Genomic DNA, 19,830 nt, shown 5'->3' on the forward strand with positions numbered 1-19,830 from the left:
GCAGGGGGCGCTGGGGTGCGTGGCGGCGAGGGCCCCGGGGGCAGCACGGCCTATGTAGTGTGTGGGGTCATCAGCTTCGCCCTGGCTGTAGGCGTCGGCGCGAAAGTGGCCTTCAGCAAGGCGTCCCGTGCGCCTAGGGCGCACCGGGAGATCAACGTGCCCAGGTGTGTGCATGCTGGGGCAAGAGGGTTGGGGTCTGGGGGTGGGACCTGGACAATAGAAAGTGGAGCCACTTGGGCGGGGCTACAGGGATAGGGGGGAGGTCAGGCAGCCACCGTGAGACCAAAGGCCTGGCTGTTGAGTGTCAGGCCTCACTCGTTCCATAAATACTTCTTGAGCACTTTCTGTGGGCCAGGAGCTGGGGATACAGCAATGAACAAAACAAGGTCCTGGCCCTGGTGGGTAAACCTGGCTTCTAATCCCAGGTCTGCTGTTTGTGGGCTGTGTGACCCCAGGCAAGCTTCTGAACCTCGCTTTGCCTCCATTTTCTGGTCTGTACAATGGGACTAATAAATGTTTCCCACCCATTCAGACTGTAATGAAGATTAACTGGGTTGATTCATCTCGAGCCCTGGCACACAGTAAGCCCTCAATAAATGTTGGCTACCATTATCATAAATGTTGGTGGTCCAGACAGTAAGTAAAAAAAAATATTCAATATACTTTTAGATATTGATAAATGCTGTGGAGAATATGAAGCAGCATAACAGGTTGGGAGGTGGTGTTTTATATGAAGTGGTCAGCAAAGCCCTCTCTGAGTAGAGACTTGAAGGAAAGGAGTAAGACAAGTAGATATCTGTGGGAATGGCATTCCAGACCGAGGGAACAGCACGCGCAAAGGCCCTGAGATGGAGTGTTTGCAGGGCAGCAAAGGGGCTGATGCAGCTGTAGAGCAGGGGTGATGAGGAGGTGGACAGGAGCAGGCAGAGGCTGGGTTTATTCTGGGGCGATGGGGAAGCCACCAGAGGGTCCTGAGCTCAGGCTGTGCAGTTAGACTAGACTGCAAGGGATAAGGGTAGAAACAGGAGACCAGTTAGGAGACTACCAATGATCCAGGTGAGAGATGGGGCTGGAGCAGCAGGGGTGGTGAGAAGTGGTACCATTTGGGATGTATTTTGGAGGTCAAATCCACAAGATTGCTGAGAGGCATCAATGAAAGAGAAAGAGAAGTCGAGGGTGATTCTAAGGCTTGGGGTCTACATAACAGTCTATCCCCATGGGAAAGGCTGCAAAAGGAACAGGATTAGAGGCATCAGGTCCTGGTGGGGCAGGGCCACAGGGAGGATGGTGTGGGAAGGACCACAGAAAGGGTGGGGTCCAAATGAATTGGGGAAGGGGCACTTCAAGCAGGAAGTGTCTGAGGGACCCTGGGATAGGCAATGCTCAGACTACCATTAGAGAGGGGCATGACCAAAGACAAGAAGCCCAGGCGAGCTGAGCTGACAAATTACCCAAAAGGTAAGAATAAGGAGGGGAAAGAAGCCTGGGCCCTCCCTCTCCCTACCCCCACCACCAGTCCCCAGGTCACTGACCATCTCTCTGCCACCTCTAGGGCTCTGGTGGACATTCTGAGGCATCAGGCAGGGCCTGGGACTCGTCCAGACCGGGCACGAAGCAGCTCCTTGACCCCAGGGGTCGGAGTTCCCGACAGCATGACCCCCAGGACGCCCAAGAACCTCTACAACACCGTGAAGCCCTCCAATCTTGGTGAGTGTGACCTGGAAGCTCCAGCAGCCTCTGACCACGGCCCTCATCCCTGTAGCCCCATTCTCTCTGGTTGGCTCAACCTCCCATTGCACAGGCCCCCACCCCTTCAGCTGTAGCCTCCCTGGCTCCACAGAGAGACTTCTCTGCTCCCTGCCTCCTGTGGACCCCCTGGGTGGGCGCCATGGATACCACAGTGATTTAGATTTAGACATTCTCAGCCTTGGTATTTGACAAACTCCCATAGCCAACAACACACAAGGACACACCTAACTATTGAGATAAAACTTGTCTGGAGCCAGACTGTCTGGGTTGGCATCTTGGCCCTGCACCTGTGTGACCTGGGCAAGTCCCTGTCCTCATCTAGAAAATGCGAAGCATACAATGGCTCCCCTCATAGGGCTGCTGTGACGGTCCAATGAACTAATGAGCCAAGTACTCAGAGCCATGCCTGGCCCAGAAAATGCGCAGTGTAAATGTGAGCTGTTGTAGTATTTCACAGTGAGTGTGTCAATGGAGAAGCTGGGGAGCTGGGACAGGCTGAAAGGGCCGCCTCCTGAGGAGGAGGATGAGCGGGGGAAGGCTCCCCGAGGAAATGCAGTTCAAGCAGTGGCCTGGAGGGTGAGGGGTGTAACTTGGGCTGGGGGAAGCTCTGGGTGGCTGGGGCAGAGCTCATGAGGCCAGGGAGTGGGTGGGCAGACACATCTGGAGGACCTTGAGTGCCAGGCTGAGCTGAGGAGCTCTGCCTTTTGTCCTGATGGTGATGGGGAGCCACAGAGAACTTGAGAGTAGTCAGAAATGGGGGAAAATCATCCCCTGTGAAGGGGGAGAGATGAAAAGATGGCTCGGGAGGAGACTGGGATGGTGACCCAGGCTGTAGAGGATAGGCCTGAGCTGGGTGTGAACAGCAGTAATAAGGAAGAGATGTTTGAGATGGATCTGGAGAGATGAGTAGGGATTCTTCCAGCAAAGAAGGGGAGGCAGGGATTCAAGGCTGCGAGAACAGCATGTGTGAAGGCCCTGTGGCAGGACTGAGCTGGGCCCCTTCAGGGGTCAGAGGGAAGGGTGGCTTGAGGGGAGGGATAGGAGATGAGACTGCAGCTGGGGCCAAGTCACTCAGGCCTCAAGTGCCACTGCCAGCTTAGACTGTGTCCCATGGGTGATGACAACATATGAGAAGAGTATGGAGGAGCGGCAGAGGGGCGGGGGTGAGTGTAGGAGTGCTATGGTGGGACTGATCTTGAACATAGCTCACCAGGTAGCCAGAAGACTGCTCTGATGATCCAGGAGGGAGAGGCAGACCAGGGCAGAGATTCAGGAGGCAGGAGGGACCACAGCTGGGGGACCAAGTGGATGTGAGTGGGGATGCTCCCAGGACAGAGGTGCCAGCTGAGAGCAGGTGATGGCAGTAATGCTACCTCCCTTCTTTGTCCCCACAGATAACCTGCACCACAACTATCTGCACCTCAATGTCAACAGCCCCAAGCACCATGCCACCACGCTGGGTACGGACCAGGGCTCAGCTGGGGACCACAGGGCTCCTTTCCTTCCCACCCTTGATTGAGCCTGAGCCAGGTGCCGGGGATAGAGCAGGTGTGAGACCCTGTGAGTCTGTCCTCAAGTCTAGCCAGGTAACCAAGCGAACCTTGGTTTCCCCATTTGGACACAAGAAACAGTCATCTCTCTCCACCTGAGTTGGTGTGAAGATGCATGAAGAGCATCCCCAGCCTGGGGTGGGGCACAGAGCAGGGCTGAACAAGTGCCAATGGTTCCTCTTCCTGCTACATGTCCTCCTTCCCCAGCAAAGAGCATATCTCTTGGCATGGGTGCAGTGAGGAAAGGGAGCCTGGACTGCTGGAGCTTCGAGGAGCTGAACTCCCAATTTATAATTCCCTAAGGGGCTGAGGGCCTGATTCTTGGGTCTGAGGGAGGTGGAGGGGCTGGGGGCCTGGTCTCCCGGGTCTGAGGGAGGAGGGTGGGGGCCTTACTTCTGGGTCTGAGGGAGGAGGGGCTAGGGGCCTGGACCCCCAGGTCTGAAAGAGGAAGCTGGGGTCCTGGACTCCCGGGTCTGAGGGAGGAGGCTGGGGACTTGAACTTCTGGGTCTGAGGCAGAAGCTGGACTGACCCCAGCGATGTCTCTCTGTCCCAGACTGGAGGGCCGCTCCGCCACCCAGCCCCTCCTTGCACTACTCCACGCTGTCCTGCTCTCGTTCCTTCCACAACCTCTCGCATCTTCCCCCATCCTATGAGGCCGCCATGAAATCCGAACTCAACCGCTACTCCTCCCTCAAAAGGCTAGGTGAGTCCCCGGGAAGGGGAGAGGCCAGGGCCAGAGCCAAGGCTCATGACTGTGAACAGCGGGCAGTGGCCCAACAGACTTCTAAAGGTTTAGAGCCTCCCTTAGTTTTTCCTTCGAGTTTGTTCCAGAATTACCTAGGGAAATTTTCTATTGGAATTACCTAGGGTCCTTTTTAAAATGCAAACTCATGGTGTTCCCTCTCCCCAAAATCTACTGTATTTATCAGGATTTTTACTACAATTAATAGAAATATAACTTAAGCACACACACACGCAAAACTAAAGTAAGCTCGATCTTCGAAAGGCTATAGGTCACAAGCTTCAGGTATGGCTGGATCCAGGATTCTACACCTCTCACTTCTGCTAAACAGTGGGCTGGCTTCATTTCAGACAGTCTTCCTTCATGATGGCAAAGACTGACCTGAGACATTTCAGGCTGTCAACAATCCCAGGCCTGGGTCTCATGTGCCCAAATTGTGTCACATGCTCACCCCTAAACCAATCACTGTGACTGTGATTGGACATTTCTGGCTCTATGGTCCATCTCTGGCAGTGAAGTGTCCTTTAAACATTTTAAACTTAGACCCACAGTAAAAAATGCTTTTTATATTATGACCCATGAGAAACATGTATATTTGTATTTTTTAAAATACAAGAAAGCTTTGGCACTAGTTATTAAGAATGTTTTCAGAAGCATTTATCTCAGTCTGTTGAGATCTTGCTTCCAGGTGTATCTTCTGTTTGGCTCAAATAAATTTTTATAAAAATTATCTCTACCAAAAAAAAAGAACATTTTTAAACATACCCAGAGGAGAGAAAATTATAAAATGAACCCCAATGTTCCCATCCTCCAACTTTAACAATGAGCAACATTTTGTTCACCTGTCCTCCCTCCATCTCTCTTTTGGTAGATTATTTTTAAACAAGTCCCTGGTATTATGCCAGTACATTAGTATTTCAGTAACACACACATAACTGAAATACAAATTTTATAAACTAGTACCTTTTTCCCCTCATTATGGGGATGCCTTCTGATAAATAGAATTTTCTATGCAATTTCATTTTTCAAAATGCCAGTCACTACCCACAAAATTGACTTCGCAATGCACGTATGACTCGTATCTCCAAATTTGAAAAACACTGCCATAGGATGAAAGGGAGGGAAAAGTGGTTCCTCCAAAACAAGCGTTTGATTCCACTTCCAAAAGAAGGGAAATCCCCATGCAAAAAATAAAGGAAGTCTCCACATCTCCCAGCCAGCGCAGCAAGAGGGGCCTGGGAATCTGTATCTGGTCACATTGCTAGCCTGATTGTTCTGACTTATTAAAATTGTGCCCCTGCCCAAGCTAATGACCAGTGTTCTGGATGATGACAGAAGTCCCTACGGGGGTGCAGGTCCAGCGCAGGGGTGAGATTTAAGGAAGCAGGGGAGGGAGAAAGTTCTGGGCTGGCTGGGGACCCACCTCTGTGGCTTTTTCCCTTCTCCCCAGCGGAGAAGGACCTGGATGAGGCCTACCTGAAGCACCGGCACCTGGGGGAGATGCCCCGCGGGACGCTGCCCCTGCACACGCTGCGGCGACCTGGCACAGGGGGTGGCTACCGCATGGATGCCTGGGGCGGCCCCGAGGAACTTGGCCTGGCCCCCACTCCCAACCCACGGCGGGTCATGTCCCAGGAGCACCTGCTGGGCGACGGGGGCCGGTCGCGCTACGAGTTCACGCTGCCCCGTGCGCGCCTTGTGTCGCAGGAGCACCTGCTCCTGTCCTCTCCCGAGGCCCTGCGCCAGAGCCGAGAGCACCTGCTGTCTCCCCCACGCAGCCCCGCGCTGCCCCCTGAGCCTGCCTCTCGCGCTGGCCTGGCCGCCTCCCACTCTAACCTGCTGCTGGGGCCCGGGGGCCCCCCCACGCCACTGCACGGGCTGCCTCCACCGCCCGGCCTGCACGCACACCACCGCCATGCCCTGCACGGCTCACCACAGCTCGCTTGGATGGCGGACGGTGGTGGGGGCGGGGGCACCCTGGCCCGGAGGCCGCCCTTCCAGCGCCAGGGCACGCTGGAGCAGCTGCAGTTCATCCCCGGCCATCACCTGCCCCAACACCTGCGCACCGCCAGCAAGAATGAGGTGACTGTCTGAGGCCGGGCCGGGGCTTGAGAGCTGCGGCCTCGTGGGCTCCAGACTGGATCCCCTGACACATTTTAGGGGCCCGGGACCCAGATTGGCCTGTGGCCCAGGGGGCTGCTTCTGAGGACATCCACTGCTTTGGATGAAATAGTCACTGGAGACAAAACCTCCTCTGAGAATGTCACAGCAGATAAGATCCCTCCTGTGGCACTGTTTGAGGCCAGGCCTTCTTCCCATGACGTCATCACAGAGGAAGAGGCCCACCCCTGAGGTTATCACTAGAGGCCATGTCTGTTCCATGATGTCATCACAAAGACTCCCTTCTTGTGATGTCATAGGAGAGACAACGCTTTGTCCTATGACATCATCCCTAGAGACAAAGATTCCTGTGATATCTCTGCAGAAAGTCTCGCCCTTACAAAGTCATCTCTGGCCCCACAAGGCCTCTTTTGACATCCTCATCACCAGGAAAATGTTTTCCTCCAGAGAAGATGCCTCTATGATGTTGTCGCTACAGACAAAGCCATCTTGCTAGGACACATCACCGGAGAAAATGCCTCACCAAGTGTGTCCTTGCTAGACATAAGGCCTCCTTTGCATGACATCATCACAGGAACTCTGCCTCCTTCCTATGATGCCATTGCCAGAAAAGGTGCCTTGCTCTATGACATCGTCAGAGGGACTATGCCTCTTCCAGGGAGACCATCACCAAAGGTGAGAGCCCTTCTGTGTTGTCACCACCGAACTCTGCCTGCTCTGAGATGATGCCATAAGACACCTCACTGCTGCTGCCACACCACGAGAAGGCATGGCATGCCCAGAGTCCACGAGAAAGTGCCCCATCGTGATGTCGCCTGAGGGATATGATCACTGGGGAGGCTGCACTGTCTGGAAAGGTCTCCCCAAGGGTGACGGTCCGTCTGTAGGTCATTGGCAAACTCCCTACCCTTGTCCAAGGCTCTACCCCAATGCGGTGATGTCATCACCAGAGAAACTGCCTACTCTGGTGAGCCATCACTTGTGATGGTGTCATTAGTTTCTGCCTTGTCCCACCATAACTTAGCTTAGTTGCTTCTTCCCCTGACCCCAGGGACATGCCCTGTAGGATCTCTGCCAGAAGCTCCCTCTACAGGAAGGTTGGGCCTCTGCACAGGTCCCACCCCTGTGCAGTGATGTCACCTCCTGTATGATTCCTGGAGGACAGCACTCTCAGACTGGCTTCTGCTTTCAAGGAGGCTACCCTGGCCACCAGCCTCTTGGAATCCTTGGACTTGTACGTGCCCCAAAGGCCAGAACCACTTCTCTCTACTGTAACTAGAGACATCATCGCCTCTGTCAACAATGTCCTGGCCTCCTGTTGGGGTGGGGGAGGGTGGGGTATGCCTGCTATTGGTCTTGCTGATGACATCATCAATGCCACGACTTCCACCACTCATGATGGCATTGCACTTGGAGTCAAATGCTAACCACTCCTGATGATGACATCATTTCCAGGATTCTCTATGACCTACAGTGTCTTCATCTCCCAGGATCTACCACAACTACGGTATCATCCTCTTCTGGAATTTACCATGACTATAGGGTCACCTTCTCCCAAAGTTCCTCATAGCTAGTTGTGTTGCCATCTTCCATGATTCTCCACAACCATGGTGTCATCTCCCAGGACCCACCACAACCATTGTATCATCATCCCCCAGGATTCATCATAGCTGACATTGTTGTCATCTCCCAGAATTCACCATGATCAATGATGTCATTACCTTCCCAATTCCACTGTGACTGATGGTAACATCCTCCACCAGGATTCACTAGGACTGATGATGCCACCTTTTCCATTGTCCCCTATAATCGTGGTGTCATCAACTTGCAGGATCCATTTCAATCATAATGTCTTCATGCCCCAGGATCCACCATAGCCATAGTGTCACCACCTCCCAGGATCCACTTCAGCCATGATAACACTACCCCCCAGCATCCACGAAAGTCAGTAGTGTCCTAGGACCCAGAATACCCAATTGTGTCATCATCTCCCAGGGTCCACTTCAACCATGATATCATCTACTAGGAGCCACCATAATCGTGCATCACCTCTAGGATCCAGGACACCCAATAGTGTCATCACCTCCTAGGATCTATTTCAACCATGGTGTCCTACCAGGCTCTACCATAACTATGATATCTTCCATGATTCAGGACACCCAATAGTGTCATCATCTCCTAGGATCCATGATATTCTTTTGTGTCATCAACTCCCAGGATCCGTTTCAACCATGGTGTCATCATCTACTGAGATCCACCATAACCATGGCATCATCTCCCAGGATCCATGACACCCAATAATGTCATCACTTCCCAGGATCCATTTCAATGATGGTGTCATCTGCCAGGAACCACCATAACCATGATATCACCATCTCCCAGGATCCATAACATGCAATTGTATCATTATCTACCAGGATCCAGGATACCCAATGGTGTGGTCATCTACCAGGATCCATTTCAGTCATGTATCATCTTTCAGGATCCATCATCTTGGGAGCCAAGTACCACAACAGCTGTATTATAATTGTCTTCTGTGGTCACATGGCAACTACAGTTGTTCCTTTAAGGGAATCCAGCACAATACATACCATTTTCCCATTGTCTCAAAAATGGAGTAGAATGGGGCCCCCTCTGATGACACTGTCCCCACTCTGGCCCTTCTTGATGATGTCACTGCCTCACTCCCGACTTAGGCTGATGCCTCCATCAATCCCACCACAATCTTGACCTTGGCCAGCCCCTACCCACCCCCTGGTGAGAGCATCTAGGCCCCTCCTGATAACTCACTGCCCTTCACCCAAGCATCTGATAACTGGACAGGGTCAACATGGAGACCTCTTATCACCACCAAAGCGGGGCTTTCCTGTCCTCTGGTGACATCACTGCCCTTTGCCCAATCCCTGTTACCTGGACCTCCACCTAGAGCAGCACTCTATTGGCTTGGGCCAAACTCTCCTCAGACTCCTGTGGGTGTGGCCAACAGCCGATGACATCCCTGGGACCTTTGATCACATCCTCTGCTGGCTAGCTCCTGGGGTAGGCACACCTGGAAAGCCACACCACTGCCAACTGCATCTGTGGGGAGGGGAATCCCCTGCATCATCCCAAGAATCAGATGCAGCATTCTCCTCTCATTTCCCCCTCACACTGGGGAGTCTCCAACACCCAGTGCACAATTTGCCCCCAGTTCTCTTTGTACATAGCCATGATGTTGGGGGCGGCCATTCCCCCACTCTGAAAGGGCTACATGCCCCCTCCCCCAGCCCCCAGGGCAAGAGGGAGGGGCTTCTTCTCCTTCCTTTGGGCCGTCCCCCTCCCTCTTCTGTTTCTCCCACCCTGAATACTGGCACCTCAGTTCATCCCTACGCAGCCCTCAGCTCCCACAAACACCAGAGAATGCAAGTGGGGGCTTATGCCCATCTACCTGGGCCCCAGTGCCTGTGTTCAATTCCATGCGTACAGCTGCTCCTGTGGGCTCCCTCCACCCCTTCTAGGGCCACCTCATGCCCAGTGTCCCTGGGGCAGATTGTGACTTCCCCAAAAGGAGCTAGCTTGAGCACCTGCCCTTTCCAGACCCTGCTTCTCTGCTCAGTACCCCTACAGAGCACTCAGCTTTCTCCAACCCTGAGATAGGGGGCTTGGAGTCTTTCAGCTTTTGTATGCCTCACTCAACTTGCTTTCTTCCAGCCTGGATTCCAGGTATCTCTCACACACCCCTCCCCTACTCACTAGGCACAGGCTGCCTGACCCTGAGGCCTTGACCTCTTATCTCAAATAAGCCATAGTGGGGAGAGGTCTTGAGGAGATAAGAAAGTGGGCATGTCTTGCCAGACTCCCTGGATGCTTTCGGAGCTGGAACCCCTCCACCTGAGACTTGCCCTTCACCCTCCATAAACACACACACACACACACACACACACCCACACACACACACTTGCCCTTCTGGTCATTGGCAGTGGGGGTGGTGCAGAGACAAGAGAAACAGCTTTGGACCCGCAGCCCCTCCCCCGTTCTGCCTCCCTCCTTATCCCCCCAGTTCCTTGGTTAGGACAGCCAGCTGAGCTGCAAGTTGGTATTTTTGGAATAAACAGATGTTTATCTGATCCCCAGTCTCAAGTTCACTGTCAGGAAGGAATGAGTTTATACCTCCGTGTTTATGAGTCACTGGGAGTCCCCGTGTGGCTGAGGTAGGGGGCAGGGCTGCCTCCCAGCATCCTCACCTAGGAAGGAGTCAGACATGGGGTGGAAGGTGCCTTTAAGTCTTCAGTTTCCTCCTAAGAAAAGCTTTCCCTCTGAGCATTTAAGCATTCGTTGGCAGATTCTATCTGTTTTCACCTCCTTGTATTTGAATTCTTTGGCTGAACATCCTTGACCTGGGGATCTAATAATTTCTTGGGGCTGCTGTAACAAAGCACTACACACAGTGGCTTAAGCACACTCCGGAGGCTGGAAGCCTGAGATCAAGGTGTCACAGGGCTGGTTCCCTCTGGGGCTGAGAATCTGTTCCCTGCCTCTCCTAGCTTATAGGCTGGTAGTGTTTGGCATCCCTGTATATGTCATCTTCCCTCTGTACACAGCTCTCTCTGTGCCCAAATTTCTTGTTCTATAGGAACACCAGTCCTGTGGGATTACGGCCCAACCCACCTAGTCTTAACTCTGTCGGCCACAAAGATGCCATTTCCAAATAAGGGCACATTCACAGGTTCTGGAGGTTAGGACTTCATCGTCCTTTGGGGGGCACAATTCAGCCCACAACAGGGGGTGTGACAGGGTACAGTCCAATTAAGTATCAGTTTTTATGCTAACTAGGAAGCATTTTCCCCACCTCTCTTCTCCCACCCACTGCAGAAGAGTATTTATTTAGTGCTGACCAGAGTTGCCCCTCCCCCCTTCTCAGGAGGTGACCATAGGCTTGGCTCTGTGAACCTTAGGGGAACCCTCCCCTAGGGCTATCTAACTGTGTGTTTATGAATGGTAGACTTTCACCATGCATCTAAGCTTTCCTTTGCACATCCCTCTGGGTGTGGTTTGTGTGTGCAGTGCCTTTCAGTATTGATTGAATCGTTATGAAAACCCCTTCCTCTCTAGTATATTTGAGTGTTTGCTTCTCAAATATTAGATTTTATTCCATATTAGGGTTCTCCAGAGAACTAGAATAGAGAGAGAGAGTGTGTGTGTGTGTGTGTGTATGTGTGCGTGTGTGTGTAGTCTCATTTTAAGACACTGTATTGATTGAATCGTTATGAAAACCCCTTCCTCTCTAGTATATTTGAGTGTTTGCTTCTCAAATATTAGATTTTATTCCATATTAGGGTTCTCCAGAGAACTAGAATAGAGAGAGAGAGAGTGTGTGTGTGTGTGTGTATGTGTGCGTGTGTGTGTAGACTCATTTTAAGAAACTGGCTCATGCAAGTGCAAGGACTGGAGAATCCAGCAGGCAGGCAGGCTGGAAACTCAGGCGGCCTTATTTGCTGCATTCTTGAGGCAGAATTTCTTCCTTTCTGAGGAACCTCAGCTTTTGCTCTTATGGCTTGAACTGATTGGATGAGGCCCACCACATGATTTAGAATCATCTCCTTTACTTGGAAGTCAACTGATTGTAGATGTTAAACATGTCTACAAAACACCTTCACAGCAACACCCATATTGGGGTTTGACCCAATGACTGGGCACCATAGGTTGACCAAATGGACATATAAAATCTGACCAGCCCATGCCAGGAAGCGCTCTTTGGAGAAAAATGTGTGTTGGGAAAAGCCTCCTCCCCTCAGTGCACCATTGGCTGGATTTCATCTTCTCAGGTTCGTTTGCTTGGCTATAGATTAATGGGGCAATGGGAGGTGTGGGGGTTATTCAAGTATTTGGGTTGTAATCCTCCATAAAATGCCCCCTAGGTGAATATGACAGCTGTTTGTATATTCTTAGAATTCTTTTCTTTGCATTGGAGTCTTTGTCCGCAGATCATTGGGTGTGGATGGGGAGAAGGGTGGTGATGCAGTGTGTCTGAATAGGGTTCCCTGAGCACTCAGAGGTGCTCCTCCTGGAGTAGGGATGGCACTTCTTGCCCCCTGGAAGTGCCTATGGGATGTGCTAGAAGTGTGAGCAGAAGTGCTTTTCCTGGTGGAAGCTTCCAACAGCCAGTGTGTGGATCCCCATGCTCCTCTGCTTCCCCACGTCACTGACAGTATCTCAGGTAAGGGCTACTCTTTCCAGCCTGGATCCTACACACATCCTAGAGAAAGATGATGCCAAGTAGGGGCCTAAGCCAAGCCAACCCTCAATGAACATGTAGTAGGAGAGAGACAAACATATGCTGCTTTAACAACTGGTGCTTGGGGGCCGCCTGTCACTGCAGGAGAGTTTAGCCTGTTTTAGCTGATGCTACTGCCTGGGGAAAGGGGAACTGGCTGGCTGGGGGCTTTTCACTATATAGTCTTCTTTTTTCTTTTTTTTTTTTTAATTTATTATTATTATTTATGCCTACAGCACCTGGTCTTCCTAGGTGGTCTTCTATCCAAATACTAACCAGGCCCGACCCTGCTTAGCTTCCGAGATCAGACATTGGGCTTGTTCAGGGTGGCACGGCCATAGACCATGGACTGTGGCTCCACTGGGGCGCGAACCCAGGATCTTCTGCATGTAAAGCAAACGTGCTAACCGCTACGCTATGGAACCACGTCCTTCCCTTTTTCTGTTTGTTCTTTTTGTTGTTTTCTTCTTTTTTTCTTATCTTTTATTCATTTTGTCTTTACTATATAGTCTTTTGCACTTCCAAATTTTTGTGTTATCATTTTTTAAAAATGTAAATGATGCAGGCTTTGACAACCATTCCCTTCATGGGGCATATGCTCTGCAATAGGTGTGAGATGGACAATTTGTGTCTCATTCCTCTCCCATGTAGGGGAATCAGCGCCCCACTCTGAGTTGTCATGCCAGAGCTTAAATGTGTGTAATTTTTATTCAATGTGGCCTCTGCATTCCAGTCAACCACTTCATTTATGTTTAACCAAGAAAAAAGCAACTTGATCCACATATACTGTATTCTGCTTGGACAAGTCAAAGAGGAGATTTGACAGAAGCATTTGTGTGCTGTAACCTAACACTTGCTCGATTTGCAACTATGTTGTGTCAATAAACACAGCCTTGGAGCAGCTATTCTTAAGCAGGGCGAGATTGAGAACTTCTGAAATCTGCACCAGATGTTGTGTTTACTGCTTTTATTTTCCAGTTCTTTTTAGCTCTATATTTTGAAATAATTCCATACTTGCAGAACAGTTACAAGAATAAGTCAAAGATTTTGCCAATTCATCAGTTGTTAACATTTCATCACACTGCTTTATGGTTTTCTTTTCATGTAAAGTCTCTTTTTTTCAGAAGCATTTGAGGGCAAGTTGCATACATCATATCCTTGTACCCCTAATGGATATTTCTAAAGAACAAGGACATTCTCTTACTCAGCCACAGGATAATTACCAAAGGCAAGAACTTAACATTGATCAAGTCCATCTCACTACTGTCCTTGAAGGCAATTTTCTTTTCAGTCCCCACTATTCTGGCATTCAGTGCTGCATCTGGTTATATTGTGTCTCTCAAGTCTCTTTCAATGTAAACAGTCCCTTCATCTTCTTCATGACATTGGTGCTCTAAAAGAGTCCAGACAGGCCGCTGTGTAGAACATCCCTGAAATTGAGTATGATGTTTCCTCGTGATTAGATATGAGGCTCTATGTGTCTGGCAGGAGAACCACAAAAGGGACAGTGACTTGACAGCACATCAGTGATGTGGGACCTCTGTAATTAGGAAGTACCTTGCCTGGAGATATGATGACACCACATAGACATCTTGCTCCTCCTCAAACTTTCACCTGCTGCTTCGAGCCTCCATACATGATTCTCTTGCCTGACTCAATTATTATGGTGTTTGCCAAATGATGTTTTCTAACTTCATCATTCCTCTGGCACTTACTAGTTAGCACTTGCATGTGCTTTGGGCAAGGAAGATCTAGGACCTTCCATTAGATTCTTTGAGACACCAGTCATTCCAACAACAAAGTCACCATAATTTCCAATGGCTATAGAATATTCTATGCTCTGGATACAGCATAATTTTTCCCCAGTCCCTGCCACTAGACATTTGGGTTTTCCCTGTTCTTTACTACTATAAATGATCCTTTGAGGAGCATCTTTGTGCATACCACATGGGGCTTTCACCTACTTTTCCCTGGAATGAGCTCCCAGGTAACCGTCTATGTCGGAGGGCAGGTGCATTTTGAATACTTGCTCCACAATGCCAAGTTGCCATCCCAAGAGCTTTGCTAAGTCTACATATGTGAGAACATCCGTTTGCTCGCACTCTCACCAGCATCGGGTGTTATTCTGCTTAACATACATCAGAGGTGTCAGTTTTATAGCCATTAAAGGAAGCCCCTGTGCACTAAAATGTGTTTTTATCCAACACAAAGTCTCTGACAGCGTTCTAGGGTTTGTGGAATGGGGATGAGAGCCTGTGGTTCATCACTGGTGTTTCTGTCACTAGAGGGAGCACCTGATCCATCCCACCCAGGAAAACTCTAACCCCTGCTCACCAGGCACTAAGGAAAATAGTTCTTGTTACAGCTACCTGCCACATTGTGTTCAGATGACACACTTAGAAATATTTAAGCCACTAGGGGCAGAAGATCTGCTAGTGACCACAGATACTGGACTCAGAAATGAAGATGGAGGCGCTTAACACATGAAAAGATGCCCAGATGCACCAGGAAGAGAGGAAATGCGGGGAAACAGCAAGGCCACTTTGTTTGCCTCATAAGTTGAAGACTGTTAAGATTCGGGCTCATTCCTGAATCAGCACACTGACACTCCTGCTTCCTCTGCCTGGAACGGTTTTCTTTGGAGTTCCACAAGATTTGCTCCCTCGCCTCCTTTAAATCTTAATTCACATGTCTCCTTATCAATGAAGGTCCACTTTGACCACCCATCTACAACCCCTTTGCCCTGCTGCAATTCTGTAGTAACTAATATCTTTGGATATTAGTTACTCTCTCACCTACTCACCTGGAATGTTCCCAGTGTGATACTGAAAGTCCTGCATGTTTGGAACCCCTGGATGGTTGGCCATTCTGGTCTTTGAGCTTCTTGTTCATCATCTTTCTCACCACCAGAATGAAACCCCAAGAACCAGGTGATTTGCTTCCTGTCTTGGTCACTGATGTTTGCCAAGCACCTAGAATAGTGCCTGGCACTTGGTGCTAAATAAATACTTGTTGAATGAACAGGTCAGATCCTGATGGGAGGGATGCAAATAACTAGAACCCTCCCAAAAGCCACTTGGCAGAATCGCAAACACACATGCCCTTTGATCCTGCAACTCCACTTCTAAGAATTTCTCTAGGAATTTCTCCTCCAGAAAAGCTCAAAGATAAACTTTGTGAGTGCTCTAGGCAGCTTCTAGCCATAGACCGAACCCTGCAGAAATGCCTCCGAGACTACTAGAAACTCTGGTATGTTCTCGTCGAAGAATGCTGTACAGCCTCTGATCTACTTGCACTGCCAAGGGAGAATGTGTGGGGATGTGGACAAATGCATCTCTATGTAAATGCCCAGGAAGTGTGAGGAGGAGGACACCTTGGTTGTTGGATGATACCGGCAGGTACCTGGGGGGAAAGCGGGGGAGTGGTGCATGTGGCAGGTGAAGGAGGGCTAGAGCTCACCTCCTGCTTTTACTTCTGGCACTTCAGTAACCATGTGACTGTCTCTCCAGTCATGTATTTATTTGTAATTTAATAGAGATGAACAGAAGAAATGAAGATTAACTTCTGAAGCTAGAATTCCAGCCTAAGGGATTATTTGGGTTTCATTGTACAAAAGTTTCTGAGTCACCAATATTCAGCAAAAGGGTACCTTTTCCCTCCCCAACCCCTTCACCTATCCCTTGCCAATTCCAGTCACCCCAACTAACTCAGACGGCCCAGGCCCATTGCTAGGTCACCACCTGACTAGTTCTCAAACCCACCCCTTTCTCTCTGACCATCTCATCCACTAGTCCAGCCCAAGTCATAATCAACTCACTACTGGATTCTCTGCTTCCACGTGGGCCGCCATTCCAGTCTCTACCCAGCAGCCCTGAGCTAGAGTGTCACTGTGAGTTTCAAATTCACTCACACCTTCTAGTCACAATTCCTCACTGGCTCCCTAGGGCTCCATCGAGCTCTTCCTCTTGTCTCCTCTATGCCCATCTCTGCCAACTTGGTACATTCTTCCTTCCCATCTCTCTCTTCCCCCACCTCTCTGACCGCTTTTCAGTTACTTCCATCATAGTTTTTCTTTTCAATTTTTTTAAAAAAGTTTCATTAAGATAAAACTTACAAAGCATACATACAACTCATCAATTTAAAGTGTACATCAGTGGTTTTTAGTATATTCAGAGTAGTGTAACCATCACTACAGTCTATTTTAGAACATTTTCATCACCTCAAAAAGAAAATCTATACCCATTAACCATCACTTCCCTATCTCCCAACCCCCCAGCCCTAGGTAATCACTAGTCTGTCTGTATGGATTTGACTATTCTGGACATTTCATACAAATGAAAACATACAATATGTTGAATGAACACCTTCAATCTGTCAGGCACTCCACTAGGGGCTGAGGACAGAGTTCCTGCTCTCCTGGGTCTGATCTAGTCAGGGAGGCAGAGACAAACATGTAAGTAAATTATAAATTCTGATAGACCATGAAGATCAAAGAGGGTGAAATGAACAGAGCATGGGAGAGCAGGTGAGAGGAGGGCTAGAGCTCACCTCCTGATCTATGAGGTGACATTTTAAGATAACCCTAGGCCACAAGGAGGACAGAAAAGGGGGTAGAAAGCTTTCTAGGTACAGGGGATTCACTTGTGAATGTCTTCATGTAAGAAAGAGCTTGGCTTATACGAGGAGCAGACAGAAAGAAGGCTGAGGGGGCCTCAGGGAAAGTGTGCTGATAGACCTCATGAGAATTTGGGATTGAGTCAAAATGAAGTGTTGGGTGGGGGCTCCTGAAAGGTTTTTAGCAAGGGTGGGGCACACTGGAATTTCAGGGGTAGGTAAATGACAGCGTCCTTGAGGGTCAACTCCAGCTAAGGCCTGTTTCTGAAACAAAGTCTGATTGGAACAAAGTTGCCCCTCCTGTCTGCATATCATCTACAGAAGCAGAGCTGAGTAGGTTGGGACAGAGACTGATGGACTGCAAAGACAAAAACCTTTATTGAGAAGGTTTGCTGACCCCAGTTTTCGATTGTTCAGGGTGTAGACTATCCCTTACCTCTCTCTCACACCAGGTCCGGCCTAACACCAATTACCGTTGACTTCACCCAACCCCATTGCCTCTCTCATCCTCATTGCCACCAAACTGTTGGACAGGTCGGCATCACCACCTGGAAGGCTGCGATTACCTCCTCACTGGCCTCCGTTCCTGCCCATAAGTCAGAGCCACACCATCAAAGGCTCCACCGCTCCCCAGTGCTTGAAAAGAACACACCACTCACCGCAGCCCAGGTGGGTGACATAACTGCCACTCCCTCTTATCTGTCTGACCTCAATGCCCTCCACCTGCCCAGCTCACTCTGACCTGGTCTGGCTGGCTGCGTGGGGGTGCCCCAAACACATCAAACACAATCCTCTTCCTGGGTCTTTGCACGTACTGTTCCCTTTTCTTGGAATTCTTTTGCCCGGAGACCTTCTTGCAGCCCAGATGACTCTTCTTCAGAGAGGTCTTCCCTGCCCAGCCAAGGTCAAGTAGCAGCCTCGCCCTCCCACTCTATGCTCCAACCTTGGCTTATCCATTCTCCAGTCTTTATCATTCACCCATGTGATGGTATATACTTCCTTGCCTGCTGTCTGACTCCTGCATGAGGATAGAAGCTCCATGAACACAGGAGTTTTGTCCTTTTGATTCTCTGCCGTATCTTCCTGCCTGCCATAGCTTAGGTGCTCAAAAGAAGTTTATTGAATGAATGCAGGTGTCCAGAGGGGAACCATAAGCTATCCATCAGGGATATTGTAAGAGTTACCTGAACTCAAGCATGCAAGGGACTAGAACAAGGCCTGGCACACACCATGTAATAAACAACAGCCTTTATTATCATCATAGTTATTAAGTCTGTTGGGTGGGTTTTTGAGCTAGAGCTCAGTTTGACTGCCACCTTTGCCTTGTCCAGGCTGGGCTGGGGCCTGGGCAAGTCATTCGATCCCGCTCATCCTTCAGTGTACCATCTGTTGAATAGGTCAAAATCACTTGAACCTGGCAGGGTAAGACTGAAGATCAGTTGTGGGAGATGCCTGCATGCTCAAGCCTCCACAAACCCGAGTGATCACTATGACTATTACTCTGTGGATGTCTTTTACACCTTCCTGCCTCTTTTTCCCATGAGGGAAAGCTGGTAGCTGGGGGTCTTTTCAGGACACTATGGCCAAGCTGGACTCCACTTTGCTGAGCTGAGAGGCTCTGAGATGGGTACCGCAGCCACAAGGTACAGATGAGCCAGCATGGCCACTTCTGCCTCTGGGCTTCCTCATTTCTTGGCATCGATACAGGCCTCTGTTTCCAGGCCACTACCGGCCCATTTTCTGAGGCCTGGAGCAGCTCCCTTTTCCCAGCAAATGTGTGTCCACTCCCCAGAAAGAGAAGGCGAGTCCCAGCGAAGGTCTGAAGGCTAGAGGCCGTGGGTCAGTCCCAGACGGAGCCATGACCCTCTAAAGGGCCAGGGGACGCTTCCCTCTTCTTTCTCGAGTTTCACGAGGGATCCCAAAGCCCACTTCCCACGTGAAGAAACTGAGACCCGCGTCACGACTGAGGCCTCGCCAGGGTCAGGGGTCACATATCTGAGGACCAAGCGAACAAGCTGTCAAGGCCGCACTGATTTGATTGGTCTTGGAACCTCCACAACATCAAACACAGGTCACAGGTCATTCCCAATCAAAATGGCGCTTCGAGGAAAAACGTAGACCTACTCTCGGCCACCCTCCACATCACGGCCTGAGGAGGGTGAGCTGGCCGCCCCTCCGCGCACACTTCATTTGCATATACAAAACCAACGAATTTCTTTGGCTGTGAGCGACTTTCATTGCACTAAGCAGGCTCCCATTGGTCGTTTTAGGTCCTCCCTCCCCCACCCACCCCGCGCACTGCCTTCTCAGGCAAGGATTGGCCCTGCGAGTCTCAGGACGACATCCCACGATTGTGCGTTCCTATTGGCCACAGCGCCTTCCATCATCCGTTTAAATCCTCCAAGTCCCGCCTCCCCTCGCCCCAAACTCCCCGGCCGACCGTTAGTCGCGTGCGCGATCTCCTGAGCGTAAGGGGGCGCGCGCGTACGCCAGGCCGTGGTGGCGTCTCATTCAAACGAGCCAATCAGCGGTCGCGTCGCCTCTCGCGTTTTTTTATTTTTCACCTCTCTGTCCCTTCTCAGCCCTTCCATACTCTGGGGTCCCCTATGCTGACCCCTGCACTGCCCCAATGGCCGGTCCGCCGCACGCCCCCTCCTCAACTTCACCTTCTGTTCGAAGCTTGCGGAAAAGGGGCGAGCGCGTCGAATGCTGAGGACCGTGCGTGCTGACATCACGGGTCGAGGTGCGGCGCTTCGTGGCCGCAAGGGGGCGTGGTCTATGGGCGGATATAAAAGGGTGG

At 50.4% G+C, this 19,830-nt stretch overlaps 1 protein-coding gene across 1 annotated transcript in view; it reads left to right on the forward strand.

Moving 5' to 3' along the window:
* Positions 1 to 10,211, forward strand: part of SHISA7 (shisa family member 7) — a 10,740-nt gene extending 529 nt beyond the window's left edge. Inside the window, exons 2-6 of the mRNA XM_015592518.2 lie at positions 5 to 164; positions 1,553 to 1,707; positions 3,144 to 3,209; positions 3,854 to 4,003; positions 5,493 to 10,211. Of these exons, the coding sequence (XP_015448004.2) occupies positions 5 to 164; positions 1,553 to 1,707; positions 3,144 to 3,209; positions 3,854 to 4,003; positions 5,493 to 6,136 (1,175 nt within the window). The 3' untranslated portion in view covers positions 6,137 to 10,211. The remainder of the gene's footprint in view (positions 1 to 4; positions 165 to 1,552; positions 1,708 to 3,143; positions 3,210 to 3,853; positions 4,004 to 5,492) is intronic.
* The last annotated feature ends 9,619 nt before the right edge of the window (positions 10,212 to 19,830 follow it).

Source organism: Pteropus alecto, unplaced genomic scaffold (genome assembly GCF_000325575.1).
Source record: "Pteropus alecto unplaced genomic scaffold, ASM32557v1 scaffold326, whole genome shotgun sequence".
Classification (NCBI taxonomy): domain Eukaryota; kingdom Metazoa; phylum Chordata; class Mammalia; order Chiroptera; family Pteropodidae; genus Pteropus; species Pteropus alecto.